The sequence below is a fragment of the Podarcis raffonei genome, chromosome 2 (genome assembly GCF_027172205.1).
Source record: "Podarcis raffonei isolate rPodRaf1 chromosome 2, rPodRaf1.pri, whole genome shotgun sequence".
Lineage (NCBI taxonomy): Eukaryota > Metazoa > Chordata > Lepidosauria > Squamata > Lacertidae > Podarcis > Podarcis raffonei.
The window spans coordinates 105289284-105316300 of record NC_070603.1 but is presented as its reverse complement, the minus strand read 5'-3'; the positions used below and the strand labels follow the sequence as shown (position 1 = coordinate 105316300).

The window sequence follows — 27017 nt, the reverse complement described above, 5'->3', positions numbered from 1 at the left end:
TCTGGGGTGATAGAATTGAAATCTTGATAAATTATAATTCACTGGATTCACCCTACATAATCTTTCTCTGAAGTTCCTTTATTCAAGCATGACCACCTTAAGGTAAGTAACAGTATTCTGTGAGGTTGAACCATTGTATGAATTTTGCCACAGATTGGACACTTGATTCTAGAGTCCTTGCCTTGAAAAGTTCAAATATTTGCAAACCAGTGGAAGATACCATTGTTCTTATTTGTTTAAAATTTTTCAGTCCCACCTTCCCACTACAATAAGTCCTGAAGGCAGTTGGTGACTGAGGAAAGCAGAATGTCAGAGAAGGATCTGAAATATTTTCCTTGAAGCTTGAATTTGTTTTATTCTGGATTGTTTTATTTGATATTTTATGTAAACCGGTTTGAGATTTGTTCTTTAAAATGCAAAGCAGCATAGAAATGAACAACAACAATCATCCCACAGGGGCAGGGAATGGTACCTAGACATTGCATTATGACGACCGTAACATAGGTTTAAGGGGCCATTAGATTATATACAGTGGTACCTCGGGATGCGAACGGGATCCATTCCGGAGCCCTGTTCGCATCCTGAATGGAACGTAAGACGCGACGGTGCGTCTGCGCGGGTCACGTTTTGCCACTTACGCACATGCACGTGGCGTCATTTTGAGCATCTGCACATGCGCGAGTGGCGAAACCCAGAAGTAACACGCTCTGTTACTTCCGGGTTGCCGCAGAGCGCAACCTGAAAGTGCTCAACCTGAAGCACATTCAACTCGAGGTGTGACTGTACAGTGGTACCTCGGGTTAAGTTCTTAATTCGTTCTGGAGGTCCATTCTTAACCTGAAACTGTTCTTAACCTGACGCACCACTTTAGCTAATGGGGCCTCCTGCCGCCGCCATGCCACCGGAGCACAATTTCTGTTCTTATCCTGAAGCAAAGTTCTTAACCTGAGGTACTATTTCTGACTTAGCAGAGTCTGTAACCTGAAGCGTATGTAACCCGAAGCATATGTAACCCAAGGTACCACTGTATCTGATATTCTAACACTTTCCCCATATTTCCACACGGCATTGTTACAACATGAGGTATTCCCGACTTTAGCAAAAAGACTCGTTATTATACAATCTCTGATCTGGCAAGAAATTGGTGCTCATTCTTCCCACGTCAAGTTGTAGCATGCAGATGGATGTTCTCAGCACCTGTCCTATAGCTGTGGGAAGCCTGTCCCAAAGAGGTTGTTGTGGGGCTTTCTTGTGGTGCTACACTGGTATTGACTGATATGCAGGAGTTAAGCCTATGGTTTTACAGAGCTGTTCTTCTTTTTCACCCCAAGTCTTTTGGATGCAGTTGGGTTAGCCTAGTTCTGTTACAACCATCCTTAATCAATTCTGGTAGCAATTGTCAGTATGCCGCAGCCAATCAAATTTCCCGTTGAGCAAAATACCGAGGATTTTGTTTTGCTTCGTTTTTCAATTTTGTATAACCGAAGGTGCAAAATGTTCCAGGCAGCAGGTAATTGGGAATCAGCTTTTCCATTCTCATGACTTTCTTTCCAGGCTGATAAGAGACAAGAAACATTTATTGGCTCTGTAATGTACCCTTAAAAAACACACCAACCACCATAAAATCAAAGAACAGATGGTTTTGATGGAATTAAGCTATTTTTAGCTCAAGACAAACAGAAAAGCAAAGTATAGGCGTGTATGACTTCCTTCACCTCTGTTTATAAAGCAGCAGCATTTTCCTAAAAATGCTTCTGTTGCATGTCTTTCCAGGCCTCCATTGATGCCTCTGTATCAAAGCTGTCTGCATATGAATCTTACACACGCCACCACCTCTCCTATGCTTGCATTAGATGCTGGAAAGCCAGGAGGAATCAAGTAACGTTACATAACATGATGTGTTGTTATGCTGTGTGGCAAGAGGAACAGCACAGAAGGGCTGGGGAAAGATACCAACCTATTAACTTCCTCTTGAATATCTGCCTTTGATCCTTGTCCAACATAAGTGCTTTGTGTTGGCGGCCTAAACAATTCATTTGTCGTAGTAAGGAAGAGATATAGTGGAGGTTAGCTTGATAAACAGGAACCCTGAGGTATAGTAGATGAATTTCAACTAATGTGTGATCCTTACTAATAGCAGAGGGCAGCGAGCTCAAAGTCCTTATAGTCCTGTAGATGGCAGCCAAATTCCTTTATTAGGCATATCACACCTCACATTAACAAACAAACATCATATACAGACTGTATAAAATACGGGCTCAGCGAACACAATTTATCCCAGTCCTATTCTTAACTCCAAAAAATAAATCGATGTACATAAATAATATAATACAACACAGCAACATCACCTACCATTAAAAACCACTAAGTCTCTTTATCATGGCCCATTCTTTCTTCATGGACAGCACTTAAAAATTCGGCCGCTATTAAAGTAATTTGATCATCGCTGTCCACCAGCAGGTCCTGAACAGTTGGTTGTGTAAAAAACTGTCTATTAAATTTTAGGGCCTCAAATAATTGTCTTCTGGCATAGCTGCCAAAATCACAGGAAAAGAATATATGTTCTAGAGTATCGGGTTCCTGTTTTCTGCATTTACAGAGACGCTCTGATTCTGGGATAGCTAAGTATCTTCCTCTCACTACCGCCGAGGGAAACATGTTAAATCTGGCCAACATAAACAGCCTACACGATTCATGTTTCTTCAGATTTGTCATGTATCCCTTTTGGAAATCTCTACACAAAGAGAGATTTAGGTGGATAGGAGAGCAGGTGCTGTGCTTTGCAACCTCAAGCATGGCAAGAACACTTTTTTCTGTGAGGGTCTTCCTGATAATTTCCCATATATCTTTGGGATCAGAGATTTCAAAATCAGTTAGAGTGAGCCCTATTGAATCCAGTTTTCTCCTACAAATCACTGATAGATTGTAGATTGCACTATCACTTAAAAGATCGTAAAGTATAGAATTAGGGGATAGGGCTCTATAATGGAGGAAGATCCAATATTTCAAGGTCCTCAGCCATGCTCTTACTGATAAAGGCAGTATTCCCAGCTCACAACATATTGTTTCATATTTTACAGAGTTTGCAAGTCCTAATAATGACCTCAAAAGGGATGCGTGAAATTTATCCAACCTCTTGAGGTCACCTGAAATCCACACTGGTGTGCCGTATAGAAGTTGGGCACAGAGTTTCATGTCAATCAATTGCAATACAGCTGGAATAAATCTGTTTCCTACTGGAGAAAAAAATAGGATTTAATATGGTGGGCTGTCACTTTGGCCTTAGCTATTGCAGCACATATATGTGTATTCCAATTCATATTATTTTTGAATGTGATTCCCAGATAATTGAAGTGCTTAACTTCCTGTATTAGATGTCCATTAATTATACAGCCTTTTGGGTTCCCTCTCTTTCTGAATTGCATAATCTTTGTCTTATCATAATTAATTTTGAGATTATTGAGAGAGCAATAGTTTGAGAAACTCTTAAATAATTTTTTTAAACCCAAAACAGAGAGTGAAATAATTACAGCATCATCTGCATAAAGTAATAAAAAGAGTGGGCTATTGTTTAAATAAGGAGTATGAGTGGTTGCGTTTTGAAGAAATAATGGTAGGTCAGATAAAAATAAATAGGGTAGGGGCCAAGATACAGCCTTGCCTAACTCCTCGATTATTCAGAATAGGACCTGCAAGTCTACCATCTTTTGATACTTTAACATATATTTGGTTATTAAAATGTAAACTTTGAATCAGTGTAAGTAGATATGGGTTGATACCAAGGTGTTCTAGTTTAGTCCATAGTTTATTGCGGTCGACCGAATCAAAGGCACTTTTTAAATCCACAAATGCCACAAAGAGTTTTCGTTTATTTCTCATGACATATTTATCCACAAGATGACTTAACACTAGACACTGGTCAAGAGTTGACGAGCCTGCCTTAAAACCAGCCTGCTCTTTACCAGGTAGACCTTTTGTCAGCATCCATTCTTCCAATTTAATAAGCAGAGATTTGGCATAGATTTTACTTATGCATGGTAACAAACTTATAGGCCTGTAGTTCTCTTGGCAATTCCTATCACCTTTTTTAAAGATCGGTACCACTATTGAGTTGTTCCACGACTTAGGTACAAGAGCTGGCAGCCAAATTGTGGAGTGTGTCTATCCTGTAATACTCCCACTCCTTTCTTTCCCCCACCCATGTTTTTCTTTCTTTCTCTTTCTTTCTTTCTTTCTTTCTTTCTTTCTTTCTTGTAGAGCATAAGCGCAGGGATTCAGTCACAGAATTATCAAAAATATGTTATGGTACTTCCCCATTAGGTGGGGTCTACAAGAATTGGAGCATAAGCATAGCTGTCAAGTGTCCCTTATTTGGCGGGACAGTCCCTTATCCCAGCGCCATGTCCCGCTGCTGTCCCTTACTGATGATGTCCCTTAAATAAGCTACTGAAGGTAATGGGGCCCTTTCTATGTCCAGCTGTCCTTTGTCAACAACAAATTGTTGCTGGGTTTTTTTGTGTCGAATATATGCTATATGGTAATTTATGGACCTAATAGGTATCTAAAGCCATTTGCACGCAACAAAATATGTATTTTATCAAAGTAATTGTTGATCCCTTATTTTGGCTGCTGATCCCTTATTTTCGAGGCTGCTGGCCCCTTATTTTCAAATCTGTAAGTTGACAGCTATGAGCATAAGTCAAAATGAAAGGGTGTAGGGATAGGGTTATATTTTGTAACTGACCATATTGGAGGGGGCAAACACTGCTATCCATGCAAACTGCTTCTGCACTAAAGCCAGTATTTAACTAAGTGCTACCCAGAAGACCCATTGAAATGAACAAGCAGGACTCGCATTGAATACCACCCATATATTCTAGTGCTTGTGGAAATGTTATGGGTGGCAGGAGAGGATATATTGTTTATTAATATCCTTCCTAACTTGCGCTAGCAAGTTCCTTTACTTAGCAGAATTTACATTCCCCTTCTCACGCACAGCAAAGAACTAGTTGCAAACTCGTGTGAGTTTCTTAAGACAATACACAATTCAGTCTGGCTTATCCAGATTGAAATGTGTTCTAATATTTTCCTGGTAAGACCCCTTGAATCCCCCCTAAAAGAATAAAGACACCACAGTCTTATTCATAAGCAATAAAAAGAAAGTTTACTCACGATCAGGCAGAGCACAGTGTGATCCCTGAAGGCAGACTTTAGGCTTAAAGTTACAAATGTATAAAAACACGTTTACCCCATAAGGGAGATGACCTGAGGGACTGCTTGGTTGGCAGCCAGCAGTTCATTTCAGGAAGTTCGCAGGACGAAAAGAAGATGGAAAAGAGAGAGAGTGGCAGCATGCCTTGTCCTTTTACCAGGTCTGGAAAAGTCAGGCCCACCCACTAGTCCCATGCAAGGAAGGATGCTCCAGGCCAGGAGGAAGAGGAAGTTTCGACTGGCTGGACCAAACATTCCCTTGCATGTCCACTCTAGGAAAACAAGGAATGTTGTACTTGACTGCTCTCAGTGGTTTACATCCCACAGTGCTGTGGGAGAAATTCAGCATGCTGCCAGTTAGAACAGCCCCATGGGTATAGTCAAGGGGGCAGCTGCCCCCCAAAATTAAGTCAATAGAAAAAAAACTGACCAATCACATCACAGATAACTTGGTTCTGTCCTTCCCCCATAAAACCTCCCCCAATAAAGCCTGGCTACGCCCTTTAACAGCCCACCCTTTCCTTCCTCTGCATACCAGTGGGAGTGGCATGGGAGGTAGAGGGGGAAAGCCCCATTACACTGAGCCTAGGAGTGACTTCCCAGGAGGTAGATCTGTGAGCTCCTAGGGGAAGCAATATTTGAACTGAGGACATCTGGGTTTGTAGTTCATAACTTAGCTACTATGTTGTGAAGCTGTGACACCAGCATTACCCATTACTGCTTGCTTATTCACTTGGAATAATTTTCTTTTGATAACCTTTTTAAAGGCCACATTTTAATTTAGTACTGGTGGTGTGTCTCTTTGGGTTGCCTTGGGCAAGATGAAGCATCTAACAAATTTAATAAATAATAATAATTTTAAACAAATTCTAACCATCCTGTGGCTTTGCGTTCCTATTAACACGAGTAAGGACACTTTACATTGTGTGTGTGTGTGTGTGTGTGTTGCAACACAACTTACCTGCCTTCACTTTCTGCCCTGAACCAAAAGAAAAACAACATTTTAATGAGTGCTTGCTTCTGTTGGTGGCATATTGCATTAAATGAGTTCATCAATCATATTTAAACACTAGTTCAAAAGCCTTTGCACCATATATGAATGTTCAAGTGGCATTTTGCAGAAAGCTGCAGTGATTGGTTATCTAATTGGTTAGATTGCTTTCTTGATTAAAAGGCTTTTACTGGATTAAATGTGTCATTGATCAAAAGAGTAGATGAAAGAGAAATGATTTGTTTATAATTATAGTACTTGGCACTAAATGGGAGTGTCATTCTAAGCTCATTTAATTGTGAAAGTGTGACACCTGACATTCTGGAGTTGTTTGCACAGTGACCTAGTTTGCATATCATGATAAGGTTTATTGTGATGTGTCCAACCCTAGTAACCCTTGGGCTCCTCCCTGCTCCTCTTTCTTCTGTGACTGGAACAAGGACTGTAGATGCTTTCACTTTCGGTAAAACACAACTTTCCATTTTGTCCAAACTGGGGATCATGAGTTAATGCTAACTCTGGGTTTAAACAAACCAGCTTCATAACCCAAGGTTTGGAGTTGGCTTGTTTTGAAATTGATCAAAGTAGCATTGATCTACAATTCCAGATTCAGCTGGAACAGGAAGTCATGGTTTACTCAAAGTGAAACTAAAAGCTCCTGCGTGCTTCTTCCCAGACACAAAGGGAGGTGGAAGGAGGAGTGCAGGAATCTATAAAGTTCAATGCTTCTTGTGGAAATCATGATAAACCATGGTTAATTTGATGTGTGAACATGGGTGTGTACACGTGGTTGTTTTTCTGTAGTCCTGTGTGATTGTGTGTAATTTATTCATGTGTTTTTAAGGGCTTTCTGGGTGATATCCCAGGATCCTGTTGCCATTCCTTCACCTTGAAGAAATTTGGGCAGAATGCTATAACCCTTACATTACGGCATTTTTATTAACTATGGTTAAGAAATACTTTGCTCCGTGCTGTCCCTCCTCCTCTTCCACTTTCTGGAGCAAATTTTCCCTTCTTTCCCTCTGCCCTCTTTAACAGTGGTTTAACGTTACATCTGCACCAGCTAATGCCAACCAGATTCCCTCTTAACCAGAGTTGATCTCTTTCAAATCCTTGTTAAGATGAGAATGCCAAATTCTGGTTAAGACTGGGAAAGGAAGAAGTTGTAGCCATCTGTCATGGATGCTTTCTTGAGATTCCTGCATTGCAGGGAGTTATATCAGATAACCCTCAGGGTACCTTTCATCTCTACAGATTCTATGATTCTACGGTCTTTGATTTGATAAAAGCATTCTTAGAACTTTATTTTTCTTATATTAAACAAACAGATTTGTGTTGATTGAATTAAGTCTCAATTAACTCTCATTCATCGTTTTACCAAGTGAGTAACAATTTTCACTACTTTTATATCTTACCTCTCTTCACATTCTGGTGGCCCTGGAAAATAAATGTTATGCAATGTGAATGGAGGTGATTATAGAAACCTAAAACACAGCTTGGTTTTACTTAAAGATTCTGCATCCCAGCCGTTCCGCTTGTTTAGCTACTCTAGGACCCAAATTCACAACTAGAGATGGGGCATAATTTGCTTGAAATTGCTGCTTTTCTCCTTGATTTCTGTCAGCGTCAGTGTTTGTCTTTCACTAGGCTAAAACTCAACTCTTGGGCTCCCATGTTGATTCTGCAAGCTACATTTGACCACACCTCTCTCATACACCCTAAGACTCAACTAGAATCCAGTTTTAGAAATAGGGAGCTTTGCATGCAAATTCGATACACAGTCTTTCAATCCAGCCCTGGAATCTTACTTTGTTTGACAAAAAGAGATGTAGTGCCTTTCAATAACAGAATAAGGTGGGCAGGACTGTCACTGATGGCTAGCCTGCACCTCTCCTACACTACCTAGTACAGTGGTACCTTGGTTTACGAACTTAATCCGTCCTGAAGTCCGTTCTTAAACCAAAGCGTTCTTAAACCAAGGCGTGCTTTCCCATAGCAGCGGGGGACTCAATTTACAAATGGAACACACTCAACAGGAAGCGGAACATGTTCTTATTCCAAGGCAAAGTTCCCAAACTAAAACACCTACTTCTGGGTTTGCAGCGTTCTTAATCCAAGTTGTTCATAAACTAAGCTGTTCTTAAACCAAGGTACCACTGTAATGAGTAATAAAACAAAAAGTGTGCCGCATTAACGGCAGAGCGTTCATTTTCCTTGCTTCATTTCTCTCTTACTGATAATGTTGCCTCTTGGAAGTGCAGGAATTTTGATTGAACACAATTTGCTCCGCCTGCGTAAGGCGAATAAGCATTGTGTTGTTGAACGTGCACTCCTCAGTGTTAACTTACTATGACAAGCTGTAAAAGAAAAGGAAAAAAATTGAAGCTGCGTACCCCCACACTAGATCAATCAAAGTGGATCAGGGCAGCTCATTAGATTACCTTGGCTCCCACAGTTAAGGCGTAACAGGACCAATTAATTGTCTAATTCCCCGCTTCCACCCAAAGTCCAAGGATTGATTGATCACACCCTTAAGCGTGATGAGAAGTGCTGCCCATACCAAGCGGTTTTTGTGCAACTCTTCCCAGCTTTCTTGATAAACCACTACTCTCCTCAGTAGCCCTTAGCAAAAATTATTCACCAAGGTTGTGGTAAGGTAAAGGGGCCCCTGACCATTAAGTCCAGTCGTGGACAACTCTGGGGTTGCGGCGCTCATCTCGCTTTACTGGCCAAGGGAGCTGGTGTTATGCACAGACATGTGGCCAGCATGACAAAACCTCTTCTGGCGAACCAGAGCAGTGCACGGAAATGCCGTATACCTTCCCGCCATATACCTATTTATCTACTTGCACTTTGACGTGCTTTCAAACTGCTAGGTTGGCAGGAGCTGGGACTGAGCAATGGGAGCTCACCCCATCGCGGAAATTCGAACCGCCGACCTTCTGATCGGCGAACCCTAGGCTCTGTGGTTTAGACCACAGCGCCACCTGCGTCCATGGTTGTGGTACCATACATCATTTCTTGGCTGCTCTGTTGCAAACCCTTTAAGCTCTCGCTGCCAAGCCGCACCAACTCACCTGGGTCACTGGAAGCCCCACAACCCATGGCTGTCTTGAGCGCTCCACTTCCAACCTGACTCTTGGTCCAATGCCTGCTGGCACTGCTGTTTTTATAGTGCTATTTTTTGAGCTGTTTATGATATCTGAAGCTGAGCTTATGAAGGCTTTAAGGATTATTGTTACGGAGAATAGATCTGCATGAAAAGGAAACAGCCCCTTGCCACCAGGAAGGATGATCCGTATGGTTCTCATTAAATTAATGCAAGTTTTGTCTTAATTTGTTCGAGTTCTTGTTTGCCACTTGAGTTGCGTTTGCAGTTCACTTTAAAACATCATTTCAATACAAAGCAAATTTTAGGACCTAGGAGCACCAATGATTCAGTTATATAGTGGCAAAAAGTAGCAAGCTTTGTTCCATAGATTTCTAGGAACATGTAAGAGAAAGGGCACTGAAAGTAATGTAGCCTATTTCAGTCTCTCTGAGCAGGGCTGAGTGTTCTGTTGCTTGCCAGTAGAAAGCTGGAATAGAGTAGAGCTTGCTGTTAGAGTATGTTATATTCGGGTCTCTGTGTGTACTGACTTTTTTTGGGGGGGGGGAGTAGTTCTACAGCAAATTCACCCAGAAATGAACCCATTTCTGAGACTTGTATAAATTATGCAAACTAAGCAAATTAGTATCTTCTCATTTTGCATAATTGTGGTTGAGGCATGTCCTTGCCAACAGGAAATCTTTAGCTTCCACCCATATACCATATTTTTCACTCTATAAGACGCACCAGACCACAAGACGCACCTAGTTTTTGGAGGAGGAAAACAAGAACAAAAATATTCTGAATCTCAGAAGCCAGAACAGCAAGAGGGATCGCTGCGCAGTGAAAGCAGCAATCCCTCTTGCTGTTCTGGCTTCTGGGATAGCTGCGCAGCCTGCATTCACTCCATAAGACACACACACATTTCCCCTCACTTTATAGGAGGGAAAAGGTGAGTCTTATAGAGCAAAAAATACAGTAATTCTAGGAACTTCTTTAAAATGAAAACTCAGATCCTTCGGAAATGGAGCTCTTTACTCATCGAATTGCAGCAGATGGTTATAATAACAGCACTGTTATAATAGTTTATAAAGCCAGTGTCTCTATTTGAGCCTGTTTTTGACGCCTCAGTCAGAAAAAATGCCCTTCTTGTACTACGTATGTTTTTTTCCTAACAGTGCCCAGCTTTAAAACATGACATGAGGGGTAATAAACCATCCCTTGGTTACCCTAATAGGTCCATAGATTTAGTTATCATACCTTACAGTTACTTGATAAGCTATTGATTGACTTAATACTCCATGAATTTGTATGACAATTTTAAAAAGCCACCTGTTAATAGCCACATCTTGTGGCTGTGAGTTCCATCAGTTGTTTTATGTGAAGTTTACAGCTGTCCTGAGCCTAATGCCAATCAAACATTTCAAAAGCCAAAGCTTCAAAATTTATAAGGATGGGAGAAAAGCGTGTGTACCTATCTTATCTGCAAAGTGTTTGTAAGCCTCTGTCATGCCTCCATGTTTCTGTTTTTTCTGTTCATTTTTAAACATGGGGATTGTTTCATGTTGGAGTGTTCGGTACAGTTGGAGAATAGCTTTAATGCTGTTGTCAACTTCAGCTTGGGGAAGTAAAGGTAAGCTCTCCAGTTGAAGGACTGCGTGCACATTTTCCTGGGGAAGCATTCCTTAATAATGCCAGCAAGTCATGCTCAGTTTGGCTTATTAATGTTGAACCATAATTGACAGGATAATCAGCATTATGTTTGTACAAGAAAGCTCTACTTTGCCAAGTTCCTTGAAGCCCTGTGGAAGTATACCATGGAAGAATAACCTTGCCGCTTGCATGTTCCTAAACGGCATGACAGAAACACATGCTATGTCCTTCAGAGGTGGCGAAGACTGTCCCTTTCACAACTTTTTAAATGAGGATTTTCTTTTGATGATGTCCTGCTTTCTAGACTACTCTTTCTGCTAAGTCTAAAGAGTGTGGAGGGCACAGATCTCTTGCCCATTAACCAACTTTCCCAAATAACAGGAGGAAAACATGATTTGGACGATTAGAACCTCGAGTCCTAATGCCTGTCTCTCTTTGCTGGTGCTACCCACGGATCAACAATCACCTTCATCACATTCTAGTGAGAGAAGCAATTCTGAGTCATGTCAGAGTCTATAGCCCATCTTTCTCTATGTGACATCCTCATGTACAATTCCCACTGTCTAGTAGTGCATAGGCTGGTTGAGGCTGACAGAAGTTGTAGTCCAAAACTTCCGAGGGGCACAGGATTGCTGGAAACTGTGCTACATGATGCTTTACAAAGAGGAATAAGGAAAGGAAAAAATCCAGGTCCCTACCCCAGTGAGCTTACAATATAAATGTCAACACTGGAGGAATGATGAAAAGACAAGGGCTCCTAGGGATATGAACAAACATGGTTAAATGGGCAAGTTTTAATCCTTTAAAGACTAATTTTGGACTAAGCACCATTGGAAACAGCTGGCCTTTCTTTTGATTGGCATTCATAGGTCTGTTCTGCAGAGCTTCATTTTTCCCTTGGAGATGTGGACTTAAGAGGCTAAGCAATATGCTGTATGTAAAATGTGCACTTTGGGGGAAGGAATTGAAGGACAAGAAGTAGAGAACTATGCAGGTGATCCAAGGGGAGTATCCCAGAAATGGCACCAAAACCGAGCAGATCCATTGCAGTTTCTGAGCAACTTGATGGTGGTGGAAATGCCAGCGAATATTGGAAGCAGAGAGATAATGGTGAATATAAGGCAGAGAGGAGTGAGCCCAGTTTGTGAAGCTTGGATTGCTTTTAACAGGAAAGACCAGGCAGTTGTGCTGGATGTGGAAGGGCACGGGACTTTGTAAAATTTGAGGAGGGGCATCACAGACTTCCCAGTATGGAGAGATAAATTCTGATTGGATGCTCAGTTTGGTTAAAAGGTGAAAGGACTGAGATCAGACAAGGAAGGAGATGTGGCCAGAGCTTTATTGAGGTGTTATGTACTGAGTTGAATAGGATCCAAAAGGCAGCAGTCTGATTGGTCCTAGAACAATAGGATTCAGAATGCAGCAGTCTGATTGGTCCTAGAACAATGCAGCAGTATGATTGGTTGGCAGGAACTACCCAATCATGCTCCAGATAGAAGTGAATCCACAACCTGATTGGCTTACAGTAGAATTCCGGAATTAGCCAATCATGTGCAGCCCATTGTGTAAATAATGTATATAAAGCAGGTACTTTGAGGGGACATTCCTTCATTCCTCCTCACCACTATGAGCTGAATAAAGAGCATGAAATCACTTTGCGACTCTGAGTATATTTCATGAAGGGATGGAGAAAAATGGCAGCGTTTCTATTTTTGCAACATATTGTGAGAAGTGTCTGAATAAGGATTTGGGGGCAGATGGAATATTGACTGTTTAAAAAGGGACCTGTCTTTCTGGCACCACCATCTCAGCTGAATCTCGGAAGCAGCCTAAAGTTTGTCTTTAAAATGTATATGCTGTCTGTTGAGATAGCAAGGTGCATTTGACAGATCTGTCCGTTTCTGAAGTGCATCCTATTTTTGAAATAAGGTGGAGGGGAAGTGACAGGCATCAAGTAAAAATAACACAATATGATTCCATAACGGCTCGCAGTTTGGTTTTATAATTGAAGGCTGTGACACGAGCATGGGGAACGTGGGCCCTCCCTAGATGCTATTGGGCTCCAGCTCCTCCACCCCTGACCATTGGCAATGACTGGGGCTGGTGGGATTTGGAGTCCAACAACAACAAACACCACAGGTTCCCCACCTCTGCTGTACCGTTTCTCTGGGAGTGAGCCCCAGTGAACTCAATGAGGCTAACTTCTAAATAGATGTGCATAGGACTGTACTGCAAACCATGCAATTTAATTCCGGGTTCCAATATATCGAAGGAAAGAAACATTTCAGAATCCTTAAGGTCAGTCCAGGGCTGAAAGGTGGGACAGAACCAACTTTAGAAATAAATAAATAACCGTCTTGTAACAAATGGGGGAAGCCAGCACAGTTTTTTCTTTCCATAGTAGGAAGTCCCTTTAAATACTCCAGCTGCCGGACTCAGTGAGGTTTATGCCACCTTCTTCGTTTCTGCTTTGTCACAAACTGAATTGTAGAATTCTAGGATGAGCTTTGCAGATTTCTTGGGTCTCTCGAATGCTATGAAGTGTCCACATTTATCCAGCATATGCACTTGGGAGATGGGAATTGCTGTTGCCAAAACTTCTGCGCCGGACGAATCGAAGACCTGAACAACAAAGAATGAGTATATATTTTTCCCCTGGTGTCTGCATGGCACTGGGAGGAAATCTCTCACCTGTGACTATTGATAGCATCCCTAACCTTTGGTGAGTTGTGGTATAAATCTATATTGTGTTATCATATGACTATCACCATCATCAGTAGTCAGTCACAACTGAATCCAACAAATCTCCCCTCCCTCTCATCCTCCTGTGGACCCCTGCCCCCAAATCTGCTCTAAAAAGGGTTGGGGGAACAACCAAGATCAAATTTGTGGGGCGGTGGACATGGGAGGGAGAGAGGAAGTCCTGCTCCATTCAGAGAGGTTTCGCCTTGCACAGTAACTTTGCAACTGCTAAGTGGTACTTAGTGACAAGCTGAATCCCAATTCTGTTGGTCACTCTACTGACCAACTGATTAAGCTTATTTGCACAAGCATCTCAGATTGACTTTCATATAATAGTAAAATTCACAATACAACAAAGAAAATACAGAATCATTAAAGAATGCTCATTGCACAGTTATTGTAATATTATTCACCTTACTCTGGGTCTTCACCCCATTTTGTATTCACCTTCCTAAATTTGAACTCCAATGTGATTTAGCATGTCATCCCTTCAGTGGGAATTTATGTTCCCCAGGGCATCCATATTACCTGTTCTCTTAGGACAGGGCAGGTGCCTTCAATTTCAGATTACTGTGTAAACAAATATTGATTGGACTGACATGGTAGTTTGTTGGTTGGCATGTGCCTGTTTGTATCTGTTTTAACGATTGGTGGCTGTAGTGTCAGGATGTGTGGTTCAGTTAGGTTTGTAGAAGCCATAAAGGAATTATTTGCTGCACTTCTTTTTCCTGCCTTAGATGTCCAGCTTAATAAAGGCCATGAACCAAGTTCTTTGTTTTGAGCTAACCTAGGCCATGGTCTGAGAGCATGTGATGCAGCCACCTTGCTAAAGAAAATACAGGTCTGGGCCTGGTCAGTGTCTGGAGGAGAGACTGTCTAGGAAGCCCATGCATGCTGCTATGATTTCCATTATGAAAGGTGGGAACGTAAATGTGCCAAATTTAAATAAACGAACCATTCAGAACAGCAACAACCTCGGGAAATGAAATGCCACCGAAATGGCTCACTGTTTTTGCTTCGCTCCCTAGGAACACAAGCATGCGCACGCACAACTTACCTTGTCACTCCGTCCCCAAATGATCTGTGTAGGTGCCTTAATCTTGCTCATATTGTCGTGAAGGCTGTATCTGGACTTAGCACTGGAGACGTCTAAGAAACCTTTAGCAACAAGGAAGCAGAGTTAGGGCTGTTTCTGTCATGCGCAGAGGGGGAACTAGATACGCCGAGGGGATCTGTAAAAACAATCTTATTCAGCTTTAAAAAATAATGTTACCTGCTTGCGTTAATTTGATCAGGGGCTGTGCCACAAAGGAAGGACCTTTAGCTGCCTCCCCAGCTGTTTTCCTAATCTCCCCCATCCCCAGCTGCAGTTTGCTTTTTGGGGGGAAACATGCAGCTGCATTTACTGTATTGGCCCGAATATAAGCTGCACCCCGAATATAAGTCATAAAGGGGGGAAAGGAAATGACAATATCTGAGGAGGAGCAGGGGCCAAGGAGGCAGCGCCTTCACTCCGGTGGCAGTGGGCAGCAGCACTTCCAGAGGGTCAGCACCACCATGGCCCCCTGACAGGACGGGCGGAGAGAGGCGGCGGCTGGCGGGACTCACGCGCCCCTCAGCTGGCTAAAGCCAGGCAGCACCTCGGGCTAGCACCAGTCCCAGCACACTGGCTGCATCTCCTGTTCCTCCTCCTAGCAGATCTTCTCTCTCTCTCTCTCTCTCTCTCATCCATCCATGCTCCTCCCTTCCTCCCTCCCTCCTCCTCCCCGCCTTCTGGCCCCCTCTCAGGGACCCCCTCGCTGCACCGCCATCTTGGGAGCAGGGCCCAGCTGAAACCAGGCAACATCCAGGGACAAGCCCGCTCCAAGCCAATTTTTGTAAGGTCGCGAATATAAGCCACACTTTTAACTTTTCACAGTCAGAATTTGGAAAAAAAGAAGTGTGTCTTATATTTGGGGCAGTACAGTAAAAACAAATATTATTTGTTCAACTTCTATCCCACCCTTTCAAAGGAGTGCAGGGGGTGAATAATAGCAACCCCTCTGTACCACAACCAGGGATGTCTCACTCATGCATCTACTTGGGCCCTCACTGCAAAACTTCAGGTGTGTCTCATAACAGATATCATAGCTAGTAGCCATTGATGGCCATATCTAGGTAGTGCTGGTAGAGTCCCCAGTCTGAAACCCTGGAGAGCCACTCCCAGTCAGTATAACTAGGTGGACCCAATGGTCTGACGCAATAAGACATCTTTCTATGCTCCAGTGATAGCTTGAATCCATAACTTCCCCTTTCTCTGATGCATGAGCACCTCTCAAGGATATTTAGCAAGCCACTTTCTGCTTCTTCAGAAAACTGGAATGTGTGAATGCAACAGACTTATGCAGGTATGCTTGTCCGCTGCCGAGTGCGCTCCTGATTCTCAGCTGGCTTAACTCCATGTAATGTGTGAAGCAACATAGAATGACTCCACAACTGGTTTCTCTACTTACATGTTATGAAAAACATCTTATGTGGTCTCCGATCATCGAGATAAGCCTTCAGCAGCTAAGCATGGAAAACAAGAAGGTCTGAGTCAAAGATGACAACATCGGAAGGCTGTGAGGTTCGAGTCAGGGAACGATATGTTGTTCCTTTCTTAAGGCAGCTGCTGGTGGTGATACATTGGATTCTCTGGCTATGTATTTCATAGACCGGATGGAAACTTGGCATATTGACATTTAAAAAGAATTACAAGGCATATCAATATGCGAAGTACAATCTGTTGCCTTTTTTTTTACAGCGTGTGAATAAATTAATAAAGCATTGCTATGAAAATGAGGCTAACGGAAGTGAATTCACCTCAGAACTGTTCCACTTTTATGAGTTTATAGGAATTATCGGCTGCGAATTGGCAAAATGGCTGTTACAGTAGAGAAGCTGTAGTGGTAGTTGCTCATTCCGGTATTTACACATTCATTCTTGGCCTGCTGCTGCCAGACCATAATGATGATAACAATTATTTATACCCCACCCATCTAGCTGGGTTTCCCCAGCCACTCTGGGTGGCTTCCAACAAAAGATTAAAAATAGATTAAAGCATCACTCATTAAAAACTTCCCTAAACAGGGCTGAAGCGTATGTAACCTGAAGCGTATGTAACCTGAAGTACCACTGTACAGGGTTCAGATGTCTTTTAAAAGTCAGGTAGTTGTTTATTTCCTTGATATCTGATGGGAGGCCGTTCCACAGGGCAGGTGCCATCACCGAGAAGGCCTTCTGCCTGGTTCCCTGTAACCTCACTTCTCACAGTGAGGGAACTGCCAGAAGGCCCTCGGAGCTGGACTTCAGTGTCCAGGTTGAACGATGGGGGTGGAGACGCTCATTCAGGTATACTGGGCCGAGGCCGTTTAGGGCTTTAAAGGTCAGTACCAACACTTGGAATTGTGCTCGGAAACGTACTGGGAGCCAGTGTAGGTGTTATGTGGTCTAGGCAGCCGCTCCCAGTCAGCAGTCTAGCTGCCGCATTCATTAATCAATGGTGTAGTTATGTAATTTTGGGCTCTGGTTATCACGGTCTAATGGATTGGTGGTCTTTAGATGCTAACATGCATCACCTCACTTCAAAATAGGGATGAGGCAGCCTTGCTGGCTTTGGGGGCCCAGCTCCTATCATATTTACCAGTTGCAGGTGAAAGGCATCCTGGTATTACCTACAGGGAACTTGCACTCTCTTGCCAAAGACCCATCCGGACCAGCATCCCCTACTCACAGTGGCCACCCAGATATCTTTTGAGAAGCCCACAAGTAGGACCTCAGTGCAACAGCGCTCTCCCCTTCTGTGGTCTCCAGCAACTGGCATCCAAAGGCCATTGTGGCTGGTAGCTGTGGATATCCTCTTCCAGAAATTTATCCAGTCCTTTTTAACAGCCATCCAAGTTGGGAGCCATATCTACCTATACTGTGGGAGCTAATTCCATAGTTTTCAGATTTCAGCCTGTGCCTTTCCTGCTTAAGCAGCTTTGAGGAGTGGGGATAGGATGTTGGCATAGGTAGGAGACATCACTGCAAAGGATTGGGCATTCTTTGGAGTACAGATTCCCTCACCTGTGTGTTTATAATGTTGGGGCGATGCAAGCAGAGTTTGAACAAGTGTTTGCTCTGCTTGTCAGTCACTGGAATAAGAGTAGTATCCTCAGGGTTCTTGGCCTGAATCAGCTCTTTTAAGCGCATGAAGAATTCGTTTTCTGTTGGATACTTTAGACCTAGGAGTTGGGAGACAATGCAGAATGTCCAGACAAACCAAAGCAATTCGTGGCACAACCCCAGTTTAAACAGACAAGATGGCCGCAGAATTGAAAGGATCAACTAGTCAAAGCAACTTCAGAAGCAAATGGCAAGGCACCAGCTGGGGAGAATGTTCCAGAAGAAGGTCACCATTACCATGGGCTCCAGCTCCACATTGGCCAAAAGATTCATGCATTCCAGGAGGTTGGACTAGATGACCCCTGGGATCACCTCCAACTCTGCGATGCTATGACTTAGTTCGGAGTTTCTAGGAATAATCACCTGTGTCATTTTGGAAGGGCAACTGGAGAAGGAGATCTGAAGAATTTTGGTACTCACCTGCTGGGCAAAGGAGGGACAAGGAGAAAATCTCAGATGGGTACTGAGCAGCATAAACGCCGGCAACCATTCCTCCCATAGACATGCCAACCAGGTGAAAAGGCTTTTTGCTCAGGCCAATGGCCTCAACAAACTGAAATAATAAAAATATTATTATTAAATTGTTACTTCTTATTTTTATACAGTGCAGGTAAAGAGAAATCGTGTTACATATATTTAGGCAGTTTTATGACCCTATTGTAGCAACTAAGCCAGGCAGGGTGTTTTCCAGAGAATACGGTGATCTGTTTTATTGGTCAGTTATTCAACACACAAAACCAGGCTTCTCCTAGAGTGTTGGGCCACAACCTGCAAACCAGGGTTCAACTCCCAACTTGGTTTCTTCTAAGCAGGCCATTGGCCCCAGTTGAAGCGATCACACAGTCAGCCATGATGACAATTCCCACATTCCACCAATCAGTAAAAGGTCTTCTCCAGGAACCACTCACTTGCCAGCCTTCAAGATAGAATGGGTCTCTGTTGGGTAAACGGAGGCCTTACCTGGTGTATCCGTTTAGTCTGAGCTGCAGCTGTGTAGCTTTCCCCCAGCAGTCGAGTGGTTTCTCCATGACCGGGCATGTCAAGGCAGATCAAGTGGAGGTTACGAGGAAAGAGCTGTGGAAAGATGACATTCTTCATACAAAACCAAGGAATCAAAACAAGCATAGAATCATAAAGGTAAAGGTCAAGGGACCCCTGACCATTAGGTCCAGTCGTGACCGACTCTGGGGTTGTGGCGCTCATCTCGCTTTATTGGCCAAGGGAGCCAGTGTACAGCTTCCGGGTCATGTGGCCAGCATGACTAAGCCGCTTCTGGCGAACCAGAGCAGCGCACGGAAACGCCGTTTACCTTCCCGCTATTTATCTACTTGCACTGTGATGTGCTTTCAAACTGCTAGGTTGGCAGGAGCAGGGACTGAGCAACGGGAGCCCACCCCGTTGCGGGGATTCAAACCGCCGACCTTCTGATCGGCAAGTCGTAGGCTCTGTGGTTTAACCCACAGCGCCACCTGCGTCCCTCATAGAATCATAGAGGATCATAAAATTGTAGCTGGAAGGGCCCACAAGGGCTATCTAGTCCAACACTCTGCAATGCAGGAATCTTTTGCCCAGTGTGTAAGTGTTTCATGCTCTACCAACTGCATAACTGGACCCCTTCATTGCTGAAGGGTGGTGTGGTTAAGGTGGCATTTTTTTTAGCAGGCCCGTCTCATGTGTACAGACTGGGAGCATATGAACCATCAGTTCTTGCTGGAACCATTAACAGCCCAAGAGAGCTGTTAGGATAGCTGCTTTCCCCACCTTGCCTGGGGTTGCTTAAGAAAGACCTGTGTGACCTGAGGGAAGGCAGAAGTGAGGGAGGCCCAGGCCTCGGAGCTTATGCCATCAGCTTCTGGAGACACCATCAGTCAGCCTGAGAGGACTCTGTTGCTCTATATTTTATATCTTTTGTTCGTTTTAGTATTTTAAGATTTTAAACAACCTTGGGTGCCTGGGCAGAAAGGCAGTAAAAAAAAAAAGGTAAAGGACCCCTGACCGTTAGGTCCAGTCGCGAACGACTCTGGGGTTGTGGCGCTCATCTCGCTTTACAGGCCGAGGGAGCCGGCATTTGTCCACAGACAGTTTTTCTGGGTCATGTGGCCAGCATGACTAAACTGCTTCTGGCGAAACCAGAGTGGCACACGGAACCGCCATTTACCTTCCCGCCGGAGCGGTACCTATTTATCTACTTGTAGAGAAGTTTAACAAAGGCCTCAGCTGCACTATACATTGAAAGTATAAGACCACTTTAAACTGTCATGGCTTCCCCCAGAGAATCCTGGGAGCTGTAGTTTGTTAAGTCTGTTAGGGGAGCCTTAACTACATTTCCCAGGATTCTTTGGGGGAAGCCATGACAACATGGTATGGGAGTGCTTTGCATGTAGGGTGTGGATGGAGCTGCTTTGTTCCTTTATCTAACAGAATTTGTATACTGCTTAATTGTGAAAAAGCCTCTAAGTGGTTTTCATAAAATATATATTAAAGTTGTTGCCAATCAAAGCCAGAGTTAAAAACAAGCTAACCTTAAAAAGCACCATAATCAAAATAAGCAACAGTTTAAACTATATATGGTCAATTAAAATTACATATTAAAATACATGTCAGCTTTACATATCTGAGTAGACTTGCCTAAACAAAATATGATTTGCATACAAAACAATATAGCAAGGGAAGGAAGGAAAGGTGAGATACAAATTTAATAAATAAATATAGTCAAGGGACAGAGAGTTCCAGAGTGTTATTGTCGCCACGCTAAATGATTGATTCCTTACAAGTGCAGAATGAGCATTTTTGTGGCACTTGCAAAGGTGCCAGTTGTCCAGTTTGAAGCAGCTCCCTGGGCAAATATCGGGCATTGTCCAAATAACAAAATAGGAACCTACTTGGATTGTATTTAACCATATGTTTTTGTCGAGAGAGAAACCATGAAGCATCAGCATGGATGGCCGAGGTCCGGGCTGCCCCCGCGTGAAGTAACTGAATCGGTAGCCATCACAATCCACGTGCTCCACTTTCACACCCCTTCTATGACGTTTGAACCTAAAAGTATAGAGAGAAGCAAGATGAGGCAAGAGTGATTTTGCACTTCCAGTTGACATCAGGGTGGCAGAGTTTCTGCTGCTCACCAGCTTTGCTTTGGCCTGCTGTCTAACCCATATTGTGGCCAACCCTCTCTGTTTCCAGGGCTCTGAAGGATCTTCAGCCATCGGAATTGATTACAATGGTACCTTGGGTTACAAACCCCTCAGGTTACAGACTCCGCTAACCCAGAAATAGTACCTCAGGTTAAGAACTTTACCTCAGGATGAGAACAGAAATCACATGCCAGCGGCACGGCGGCAGCAGGAGACCCCTTTAGCTAAAGCGATACCTCAGGTTAAGAACAGTTTCAGGTTAAGAACGGACCTCCGGAATGAATTAAGTTCGTTACCAGAGGTTCCACTGTATATTAATATCTATTTGGTTTATGATATAAATAATCAGATATTATTACATAACAGCTGAGTGCCCAAGGCCCCATTTGCACTATACATTTAAAGCTGGATTCTGAACTTGCACCAAACAGATACTGCTTCCTGGTTAGGACACTGCATAGTTGACCACAGATGGAAGTCAGTTCATGTATCAGATGTTGATGGACTCCCAACACTCATCACACTTGAACATTCCTGCTGAGGCTGATGGGAGCTGGGGTCCAACAACATCTGGAGGGCCACAGATTCCCCACCACTTCTGTATATAACCTGAGCTATGCACTCACCACATCATGGTCCTGAATATTAGTGAAGGCAACGCATGGTACCGCACGAAAAGGGTTGATAGGATAGTCATAGGGATGCGGAAAATCGTCTTGATCACGGTGAGATCCATGTCTGCTAGTTAAGGTTGTTTGCGGTCTGCACGTAATAAACCAATCAGACAATCAAAGAAAAGAATAAAGTCAGTTAATAGGACGTGAATCCTAATGCCTGCAGTTCTGCTAGAATTTCATTTCCCAGAAGAGCAAATAAATAAATCTTAGGATTAGTTGAGAGACCTGTTTCTTTAGATATTTGGGGATATATTTTGAAGTAGGGTAAAAAAATTTCATTCTGCATTCGTTGGAAAGAAGATTGTTTTCAGGTTATGACCAGATGCTATATTATTCCAAAGGTACATTTGAGGTTAATTTTTAGGAATGTCAGAAGAGAAGAGGAAATAATCTTCACATGTGATGGACATGCGGTGTGGTTAATGCATCCATAAAGAAAGCAGCCAGTATAACATTAGTGTTAGAAGTGGACCACTATAATACCAGAAGCTGATTTCTTATATAGAGGCTGCTTCATTTGATCAAATGTGACACTGTCCCATCAACCTCAACCAGCCCCCACCTGCTTGAATAAGATCTTATAACCAGTCCAGAGGAGAGCACTGGCTGCCAGCTTCCTCCGCCACAGTATCAGGGCTGCCTCAGCAGGGAAGGTGATGGGGACAAATCTCTCATGTTGTTGGCATCCGTCTGTCTTGGGAGTTGTTCCACCAACAAGCCTGGTGCCTGAAGCCAGCTCCCTGTAGAGCATGTCCTTGGGGATCCTCCCATCTTCCATTCTGTGGACACGACAAAGCCAGCGCAGACTTTGCTGAGACAGGAGTGCGAACATTCTGGGAATGTGGGCTAGGGGGAGCACATCTTTGTTTGAGATGCTGTCCTGCCATGTGATGCCCCAGATCCTCCTGACACAGTGTATGTGGAAGCTGTTGAGACATTGCTTCTGATGGTTGTAAGTTGCACACCTCTCACTTCCATAAAGCAGCATGCTCAACACACAAGCCTGGGAGGCCTTCGTCTCGGTGTGTTTCATCAACAAGGCAATTGGAAGAAAAGATACTTAAAGTTAATACAAATGGAGCTGGGTAGCCTAGCAGTGTGATCCATGCTCTGCTTAGATAGACTACCATGTACTCTTAAGTGGGGCTTACTCTTGAAGACGGTCCAGAAGCTCCAACTAGGGCAGAATGTGATGAGGCAAGGAGGGACTGTATAACACTTGTCCTGAGAGAGCTGAATTGGCTGCCTATTTGCTACTGGGCCCAGTTCAAGGTGTTAATACCCAAATACTTGAAGAAGTGTCTCTCCCCATATCTGCCAACCCAAGCCCTACATTCTGCAATGAAGGCCTGATGAGTTGTCCCATCAAAAAGTGTGGCTTATTGTATGGTGCCTCAGGAGATAGGCTTTTCTATGACAGCTACATTCCCTCATGGGCAGCCTCTTGGAGGGTCAGATACCAGGGGTGGGCAGGATCAGAGGCAAATAGCAGGCAGAGCAACAGGTATGTAATCCATTGTGCAGTAGGCTACATTCCAGCTATACAAAACCCAAAAATCTCTACACTTGCCACACACTCCATCAAGGCAAGACAGAGATATTATTGCGTACAAATACACATTCCATGCATGGAAAACACTCAGGGAAGGTCAATGAGGGCCACTGGTCCCATCACCTCCTGGCAAATAGAAGGGGAAGAAATGGAGGCAGTGAGAGATTTTACTTTCTTGGGCTCCATGATCACTGCAGATGGTGACAGCAGCCACGAAATTAAAAGACGCCTGCTTCTTGGGAGAAAAGCAATGATAAACCTAGACAGCATCTTAGAAAGCAGAGACATCACCTTGCCAACAAAGGTCCGTATAGTTAAAGCTATAGTTTTCCCAGTAGTGATGTATGGGAGTGAGAGCTGGACCATAAAGAAGGCTGATCGTCAAATAATTGATGTTTTTGAATTATGATGCTGGAGGAGACTCTTGAGAGTCCCATGGACTGCAAGAAGATCAAAGCTATCCATTCTGAAGGAAATCAGCCCTGAGTGCTCACTGGAAGGGCAGATCCTGAAGCTGAGGCTCCAATACTTTGGCCACCTCATGAGAAGAGAAGACTCCCTGGAAAAGACCCTGATGTTGGGAAAGATGGAGGGCACAAGGAGAAGGGGACGACAGAAGACGAGATGGTTGGACAGTGTTCTCGAAGCTACCAGCATGAGTTTGACCAAAATGCGGGAGACAGTGGAAGACACGAGTGCCTGGCGTGCTCTGGTGCATGGGGTCATGAAGAGTCGGACACGACTAAACAACTAAACAACAACAACCTTTAGGGATGTTGGTGTATTCCAATACAAACAGAAACTGCATGTGTTTGCTTATTTGTCCCATGTGAGAAACAGAAAGCAATCCAGTGACTACGATAGGTATTGCTGCTTTCAGTCTGGTAAAAAGTATGTCATTTATTGCATCTCCTCCACCCGCCCGCCATTTGCATTGCTTTTCCCTTGCATTTGAAGGAATGGTATGGAGTAACGTTATAGCAACGCAGTTTTCATTATTACATAAATTCCGTAAGTTACAGAGTTTCACCAGAATTGGCAGCGAGATAATCATGTACGTGTTGGTGGAAGATGAACTGCAGCAGAACAGGAACAGGGTTGCATGTGACAGACACAGAGTGGGAATGGAAAAACCATGTCTTCTTTCATTGCTATCTAGCTGTGCTCTATTCTCATCAACCCTCTTCTGCCCGGATTCAGCTTGTCCTCCTCGTGATTCATCCCAAAAGCCTGTTTAGGACTAAGACAAATGCTTCTGGAGGTGTTGATGAATTGCAACCCAATTGTGTGTTATGAGTGTGTGGTTGATGCACCTGGCTCCAAACCTCTGGAGAGCTCGCCACAAGATCTTGAAACAGATCTTGAAAGATGCAGTAGTGCTCTGAGTGAAACTGTTCTGGGCAGCTCCTGAGCCAAGGGAAATAATTTCTCTCATCATCACCTCCCAGGCAGAAGTAAACCCACTTGAACCTCCGGCAGATTAGAAGCAACTATTCCCATGATTATTCTGGCTGCTTATCCTGGGGACTACAAACCCCAGTGTGGACTGTGGAGGGTGCAGCAGGTGTGTGTGGGGGGAGCCAGATGTCCTGGAACTACAACTCCCTCCATTCCTGACTGCTGTTTGTTGTTGTTGTTGTTTAAAATGTTCCGTTTTATCCAGGCCTTTGGTTGATTTGATTGACATCTTATGCCCTTTAAAAATGTGGTGTTCTTTTTGTGGGGGGAGTGATTGGGTTGTTGTTTTTATTTTTATTATGTATTTTGTGGTTTTATATTCTGATTTTATTCTGTGAACCACCCTGAAATTTGCGGGTATAGGGCGGTATATAAATTCAATAAATAAATGAATAAAAATAGGTTTATAGGTGCTAGAATTTAATTAAGACTTGAGGTGTTGAAAGCTAGTCTCTCCTCACACCCGGTGTGAGGTGATAGCTAGACCCATGTGTGTATTTGACCTGCATATTAGACATGTCTAAACCCCCTGGAATTAGCACGTGTTACAGGCTGAATAAGGCAAGCGGGTGCTAATTTACTCTTGACTAAGTTCCACGGAGGTGGTAGCCTGTGGGGTAATGAGCCATTTGATGCACAACAATCCATCAAAGGAACTCGCCACAGAGAGCAAAGAGGTGGGGCCCTTTTGACTCCAGAGATAAAGCCATGAGTTTTGGCATTGCAGGGAGGAGTTAAGCAACAAAGCTTGGTAGCAGCGTGCTGGAGAGAGAGCGAGAGAGATGAAGAGCAACGTTTGAAAACAATGGTAGCTATGGAAGAAGCCACAACCTGGTTGTGGACCATTCCTACGTAGGCTCAGGTTGTATATATGTGTAAATAAACCATAGATCATAAAGACACCACAGTCTCTGCTGTGCTTCATTTCAAAAAAAGAAAACAAAGGCCTTAGGTAAGTGCCTGTCATGGACCGGTTGGATGCAGAGGAACAGTGAGAGGAGCCAGATGGGGAAACACCAAGGGAAGAAGGATCAGAACCCGGGGAGTGGTGGTGGGACAACGATGTGGGAGAAGAGGGAGCAGACTGGGAGGAGCAGGTGTCAGAAGCTGAAGAGGTAACGGGGCTTAGTGAGCTGGGAGAGTCTGTGCCAGAGAGAATACCAGAAGCAGAGGCAGAAGCAGAAGCAGGAGAGGAGGGAGGCCAAGAGGCAAAGATGAGTCAGGTTGGTGAAAAATTTTTGCGGCAACAAACTCCCCTCCCCATTGTCTCCCAGAACCAGAAGAGGGCTAAAACGGGTGGAGCAGTGACACTCTCCACACCGGCACAGTCCGATTGCTTGGAGAAAGCCCTGGAGAGGAGGGGGCTTAAACGGCTATGAGGAAGCAGGGACTTTCCATCTCTGCAACTGATCCATTGGTCGAGTCCTACTGGGGATGAACTGCTGGGCTCATTACACCATCAAGCTTGTGCAGATCGTGTTATTGCTAACTCCAGCTTGCACAGTCCAATTTACTGCCAGCTCAGTCCAGGCAGCGCCTGGAACTCCTTGCTGTGGAGATTGGGAGTGGCGTGTAACAATATGTATGCAGTTGGACTCTTCTGAAGGTTTATCCATAAGGAAATAGTTGACTTTATAAGGCAAAGGTCCTGCCCATTTGCTCAGCTGAATAGATTCCCCCTCCCCCCGAATATTTAACCAGAATCTCCTTTTTGTAACTTGAAGCTATTGGTTCAAGTCCTACTCTCCAGAGCAGAAGAAAACAAGCTTGCTCAATCTTCCATGTGACAGCTCTTAAGATATTTGAAGATGGCTATCATATCTCCTCTCAGTCTCCTCTTTTCCAGGCTAAACATACCCAGCTCCTTCAACCGTTCCTCATAAGGCTTAGTTTCCAGACCCTTGATCATCTTGGTTGCCCTCCTCTGCACACGTTCCAGCTTGTCAACATCCTTCTTAAATTGTGAAGCCCAGAATTGGACACAGCATTCTAGGTGTGGTTTGACCAAGGCAGAATAGAGCAAGACTATGGCTTCCCTTGATCTGGACACTAGACTTCTGTTGATGCAGCCTAGTATAGTGTTAACTTCTTTTGCTGCTGCATCACACCGTTGACTCATGTTAAGCTTGAGATCTAATTTTAATTTGGATAGTTATTTATTTATTATTGTTTTACCCCCCCCCATTTCCTCCAAGATGCCTTCTCCCCTTTTTATCCTCACAACCACCCTGTGAGGTTGGCTGGGCTGAGAGGCAGCGACTGGTCCATGGCCACCCAGTGAACTTCATGGCTGAGTGGAGACTCGACCCTTTCTCTCCTAGGTCCA

General features: G+C 43.8%; 1 protein-coding gene across 1 annotated transcript; it reads right to left on the bottom strand.

Annotated features, from left to right (window-relative positions):
* Positions 1 to 779: 779 nt before the first annotated feature.
* Positions 780 to 21740, bottom strand: LOC128408719 (monoacylglycerol lipase ABHD6-like). The gene is made up of 11 exons (XM_053378743.1): positions 21631 to 21740; positions 20753 to 20909; positions 18831 to 18944; positions 18291 to 18423; positions 17772 to 17929; positions 16178 to 16232; positions 14743 to 14843; positions 7618 to 7639; positions 6173 to 6190; positions 1958 to 2023; positions 780 to 1555 (listed from the first exon to the last, which is right to left on the bottom strand). Exons 1-11 carry the CDS (start codon positions 21738 to 21740, stop codon positions 1377 to 1379), a joined length of 1113 nt encoding a protein of 370 aa, XP_053234718.1. The 3' UTR covers positions 780 to 1376.
* Positions 21741 to 27017: the final 5277 nt, after the last annotated feature.